At 39.3% G+C, this 5,368-nt stretch overlaps 3 protein-coding genes across 3 annotated transcripts in view; 2 read left to right on the top strand and 1 right to left on the bottom strand.

Moving 5' to 3' along the window:
• LOC104717015 (ADP-ribosylation factor 1) overlaps positions 1-556 on the top strand; it is a 3,352-nt gene extending 2,796 nt beyond the window's left edge. Inside the window, exons 6-7 of the mRNA XM_010434521.2 lie at positions 15-145; positions 231-556. Coding sequence (XP_010432823.1) covers positions 15-145; positions 231-264 — 165 coding nt within the window. The 3' untranslated portion in view covers positions 265-556. The remainder of the gene's footprint in view (positions 1-14; positions 146-230) is intronic.
• LOC104717013 (SEC1 family transport protein SLY1-like) lies at positions 859-2,564 on the top strand. Its single transcript, XM_010434518.2, has 2 exons — positions 859-987; positions 1,082-2,564. Exons 1-2 carry the CDS (start codon positions 957-959, stop codon positions 2,440-2,442), a joined length of 1,392 nt encoding a protein of 463 aa, XP_010432820.1. The 5' UTR covers positions 859-956; the 3' UTR covers positions 2,443-2,564.
• On the bottom strand, positions 2,659-5,362 carry LOC104717014 (probable protein phosphatase 2C 59). The gene is made up of 8 exons (XM_010434519.1): positions 5,254-5,362; positions 4,678-4,805; positions 4,257-4,355; positions 3,995-4,153; positions 3,651-3,737; positions 3,484-3,575; positions 3,205-3,279; positions 2,659-3,093 (listed from the first exon to the last, which is right to left on the bottom strand). The coding sequence occupies exons 1-8, from the start codon at positions 5,331-5,333 to the stop codon at positions 2,893-2,895; spliced, it is 921 nt and encodes a 306-aa protein (XP_010432821.1). The 5' UTR covers positions 5,334-5,362; the 3' UTR covers positions 2,659-2,892.

Genomic DNA, 5,368 nt, shown 5'->3' with positions numbered 1-5,368 from the left:
ATGTTATATAACAGGATCTACCAGGTGCACTCGATGATGCAGCTGTGACAGAGGCCTTGGAGTTGCACAAGATAAAGAGCCGTCAATGGGCAATCTTCAAAACTTGTGCTGTGAAAGGCGAAGGACTTTTCGAGGGCTTAGACTGGTAAGCAAGCACACCGAGAAATAATAGTCCCAGAAAGTTTTTTTGTTTAGCAAAGCTCTCATATATGCTTCTTCTTCCCCTTCAGGTTGAGTAATACCTTGAAATCAGGGAGTGGCTAACATCATCTCTCACCACGAAAAGTAGCAGTGTGTAATCATCTTCCCTAGTGCTAGTTTTGTACTCTTGGTGCAAAGAATTGGTAGCTTATCAATTATAGACACTATCTAGCTCAATACCGACCTTGTGAGCATTTTTAACTCGTTATACACAAACCCATAAGGATTACAAAAGTACACCTTATTTCGTATTGTTCTGCTTTCTTTCTCTAAACTTGAGTGCTCTTTCATTCAGAATCGGAGATTGTATCATTTCCTAGCTAATACCTCGTTTTCCAGTAGACAAATTATTATTTTCACATTGGTGTACTCGCTGGGACGTACGTAAATATTTTTAGTCACACTTGTTTTGAGAAGCTAGAATGATCGTATTCAATTAGCTATTTTCGAGGTGAGTCATATCATTATCATCATCTATCATTAGCTTAATCTAAAAGTTAAAAGCATAATCCGATATTGGTTAATCTTCAATCTTTCAGTTTTGGGCCTTGAAGGGATTTAGCCCAGTTGATTATCTTAGACATTTATTTACTGTTATGCCATCGACTTCAATTGTATGAACTTTGGTATCAATAGAGACAGAGATAATACGATCAACCGAACTCTTTCTCCCCCACATTCTCTAATTCTACTGTTAAAATACACAATCTGGGATTATCAGAATTTTCACTAAACACATTTCCTGGAACAACTCCATGGCTCTCAATCTCCGCCACAAACAGATGGGTAACTTTTATTTTTTTGCTCTTCAAGTTTTGCATGGTCTCAATTTTTTTGGTAGATGCTTTATACGTTTGATTTCGCATCCTGTTTTTTGCAGAATGTGTAATCCGGATGCTGAACCTAAACCAACCTCTGAATCCAAACGAGGAATGTTACAAAGCCCTGATCTACGACGGTTTCGGTGAGAAGATCATCGCTCCACTGATGCAAGTGAAAGATCTTCTTAAACAAGGCGGCGTTACACTTCCCTTGCGCATCGATAAAAAAGTACGATCACCTGTTCCTGATGCAGCAGCCGTCTACTTTATCCAACCATCTCCGTCCAATATCGATAAAATCATCGCTGATGCTTCCAGATCTCTCTACCATACCTATCACCTCAATTTCTCGTCTCGTATCCCTCGTCCTCTCCTCGAGAATCTAGCTTCGGGGACTCTGAAGAACTCAGGTTCCGTTGCGAGATTCGCGTCGGTGCATGATCAGTATCTGGAGTTTGTGACTTTGGAAGATAACATGTTTTCGCTTGCTCAGGACTCTGTTTATCTTCAGTTGAATGATCCATCAGCTGGAGATAGAGAGATCGAGGAGATTATTGAAAAGGTCTCTAATGGGTTATTCTGTGTATTGACAACGCTTGGTGTGGTTCCTGTGATACGATGTCCTCGTGGTGGACCAGCGGAGATGGTTGCTTCTTCGTTGGATCAGAAACTTAGGGATCAGCTTCAGTCCAAGAACAATCTGTTTACCGAAGGTGGTGGAGGCGGTTTCATGAGTTCGTTTCAGCGGCCTTTGTTGTGTATTTTCGATAGGAACTTTGAACTCTCTGTTGGGATACAGCATGACTTCAGATACAGGCCTCTTGTTCATGATGTTTTGGGTCTAAAGCTCAACAGATTGAAATTGCCAGGGGAAAAGAAGGAAGCGTTTGTAGACAGTTCAGATCCGTTCTGGTCAGCAAATGGTTCTTTAGAGTTTCCTGAAGTCGCTTTGGAGATTGAAACTCAGCTGAACAAGTATAAGAAAGACGTGGAAGAGGTTAATAGGAGAACCGGAGGTGGTGCGAGGGGTATTGCAGAGTTTGATGGGACTGATTTGATTGGGAACACTAAGCATCTGATGAATGCTGTGAACTCACTTCCTGTGTTGACTGAGAGGAAGCAGGTGATTGACAAGCACACTAACATCGCCACTGCGCTCCTAGGAGAGATGGTAATAGCTATTACCATTAGAGTTTCGAAGTCAGGATCTAATGGTAATAGCTATGTGAAGGGGCCTTTCAAAGAAGCCATTGTTTTCATGATTGGTGGAGGTAACTACATAGAGTATAGCAGTTTGCAGGAGCTCTGGCACCGACAGGAGATGGCTAAGAACATTATATACGGAGCCACAGAGATCCTTACTGGAACTGAGCTTGTTGAGCAGCTCGCGGTGTTGGGACAGAAGATGGGACTGAGATAGAGAAGATAAAAAGGATTTTAAGGTTGAATATTAGTCCAGGCAGGCGCATTGATTGGTTAGTCTGGTGTTGTTGGGTGGCAGTTGCAACTTTTGTTTTTACTATTTTATTGTACTCGTTTTTACCTAATATTTTATTCATTTAAAAATTTGATTGATATCAATGTTGTAAAAGCAGGTATATATATCCATGAAACCACAAATTTCTCAGACAAAAGGTAGAATGAATCAGAACTTGTACTAATACACTTATTCTATGTTTCGCTACATGCCCAATTAACAAATGTATAACAAGTAACAACAACAAAAGATATAACACGACACAGAAAAAAACGTTCGTGTGCGAGTTTTGTCTGTATATTCTTGAAAACCTTCGACTTTTCTATAACAATATATAATCTCCCAGATTCACCTGTTTTGAGATCACCGAATGGACGTTACCAATGTGAAAAACTAGGTTGATGAGTCCGGAATGATACCATGATCGACTGGGACACTGTTGCTGCTGGAACCTATTCCTCCTGCTTGGTCTGAAAAGAAACGTACGACGACACAAGTTATGTTGTCTGCACTTCCTCTTTGGTAAGCTTCCATCATCAGTCTCTCTGCACCTTCCTCGGGATCTTCTATCGTCTTGATCATACCTACGGCTTCCTGAAAATAAGATTTGAGCAGAGATCGGATGGGTTTTCAAGTCTGAAGATTGGGAATGCTAGAAAGAGGAAATTTTAGTAGGGAAGCTTAGAAATCAAACGATAGTTCTACCTCGTTAGATACGACGTCCCAGAGACCATCACTTGCAAGAATGAGAAACTCGAGAGAGCTATCAACTTTTTCCTCCTGAAATTTCATGTAAGCTAATGAGTGAACGAGGGAAGATTGTTGAAGTTATTTTCGAAAAATAGTGTATGAGGTAACACAAAATAGCCACTTTGTTACCCCATCGCTAACTTAATCAAACCAAATGCAGGTTTAAGTTAAATTTGTCATAACAAGGTGTAATTTTTTAATATATGGGAGGAGATTTTGGCGCAAAGTCAATACCTGTATCTCCGGATCAGCAACAACATACTGCTTCAGCAACCTATCGCCAAATGCACGAGAAACAGCAAGAACTCCACCAACTCTCCATGTTCCTTTTAGCATAATTCCAATTAAGCAATTGATATATACTCAAATAAGAAGAGAAGTTCCACTAAATGTTTTCTTACCAGCCCACATGACAAATCCTCCTGCATCCTCAATTCTTTGGCGCTCGTCACTTTGATCAGGCTTGTGATCTCGGGATACAGCAATAGCTTTGACAAAAGAGTCAAATTAGTATCATACAAAACTGAGCGACTTATTGCAAATTTCATATTCAAGTGCTATCATGTGATTATAACTATGAGGGGTAAGTTATGACTCGATGACCTACATATACTGTTTGACAGACTATCATTTTATGTTTCCCTTTGGACTTCTTAACATTCAACCCCTAATGGCTTGGTCATACTGGATGCAATGTGTAATCGACAAAGCAGGAACATTTGGAATAAAAATGAACAAGCATTACCATTGCCACCTCTGCATATAACAGCTCTAGAGTCCCCTACATTTGCAACAAGTAAACGGTCACCAACTAAGATGGCTGTTGACGCTGTTGAACCAGCATCTCTGTTCTGACTATTTTCTGATTTAAGAAACTCTGAGTCTGTTTGGTTGTATGCATCAGCTGAAATAAGAAACAAAGAAAAAATCAGAAGGACAAATAAGGCAACTTGCTGGGTCTAAATGTAATTAATTATCTGGCTAACAAGATAATAAGTGAAAATAACCTATAGCTGCTGTGGTATCAGAGATGAACTTTGGATGCCTGATCAGGTTACTGAACAGATTTTGCTTCACATATTCAGCTGCACGTGCACCTCCATGACCTGGATATAAACATTAGCTACATCAGTATATTGACCTCTTTAGAGCACCTTAACATGTAAAAAAAATAAGTAAAGACGATAAATGCTTAAGGCTATTATTTGATTAATAGACGTTCACGAATTAAGGTTCCAATGTATCAAGAGAAACAGAACCTTACTAAATCTCCAGTTTACCATATGAAAACTCAGAACTTATATGTCTAATTCTACATAATGATAAGTGGTACACAATTCTCCATATGCTAGAAAGTACTGGAAATTGTTACATGCAAGATATAGTCAGTAACACATTAGTTTCTGTAAATCAGAGAGACATGTATACCGTCAAAGACACCAAAGAGACCAACTATTTCGCCATCAACGCCATCGATTCTAGTCTCATAGAAGTCCTCCATTGAAGATCTTTTACCAGGAGAGCTTGCATATCCATAGCTGAACTTCCCGTTTTGACTGCATATATATATAAGTTTATGAATGTCATCACATTACAACCTATCTGTACAATAAAAACTGACAGCAGCAACATCTACAGTGACATTTCTTGGGAAAATGACAATGCCTTAAACATATATATATATATATAATCACACATATAAATTGAAGTCTTATATACGAAGAAGGTGTTCTGCTTTTGAGATAGAAAGAATCAAATCAGAAGGATAATAAAAACTAGACAGAAGAAGGTAGATTGCTAGGACATGATTATTCTCTTGAGTTATTTCCAACATAAGAGAGATGTAAGACATTACGAAGAAACTCCTCTATCCACCTAAGAGAAAGATGTCTAAATGTTCCAATCTAGATTAACTGAAACACAGCTCCAAAAGCAACTTAAATAAAATACTAAGAAGAGCACAGAAACGATTAAAGTGGGACAAAGGAGTAAAAGAGATCAAACCTGAGTCCGCCGCCGCTAACAGATCCATCGTCAGCGTGAACCTGGCTCGAAGATGACAATACAGAATTGAGATATCCCATAACTCCTCAGAAATGCCCCCCCCCCCCCCCCAAAA

The sequence above is a fragment of the Camelina sativa genome, chromosome 10 (genome assembly GCF_000633955.1).
Source record: "Camelina sativa cultivar DH55 chromosome 10, Cs, whole genome shotgun sequence".
Taxonomy (NCBI): Eukaryota; Viridiplantae; Streptophyta; class Magnoliopsida; order Brassicales; family Brassicaceae; genus Camelina; species Camelina sativa.
This window is presented reverse-complemented; position numbering and strand designations above follow the sequence as displayed.

Excerpts from the sequence above, each read along its gene's own strand:
- LOC104717013 (XM_010434518.2), top strand. The coding sequence starts at position 957 with ATGGCTCTCAATCTCCGCCACAAACAGATGG. Across the intron at positions 988-1,081 it reads TCTCCGCCACAAACAGATGG|AATGTGTAATCCGGATGCTG; the intron begins GTAACTTTTATT and ends TGTTTTTTGCAG.
- LOC104717014 (XM_010434519.1), bottom strand. The coding sequence starts at position 5,333 with ATGGGATATCTCAATTCTGTATTGTCATCTTCGAGCCAGGTTCACGCT. Across the intron at positions 3,738-3,994 it reads TATATGCAGAGGTGGCAATG|CTATTGCTGTATCCCGAGAT; the intron begins GTAATGCTTGTT and ends CTTTTGTCAAAG. Across the intron at positions 3,280-3,483 it reads TTGCTGATCCGGAGATACAG|GAGGAAAAAGTTGATAGCTC; the intron begins GTATTGACTTTG and ends ATGAAATTTCAG.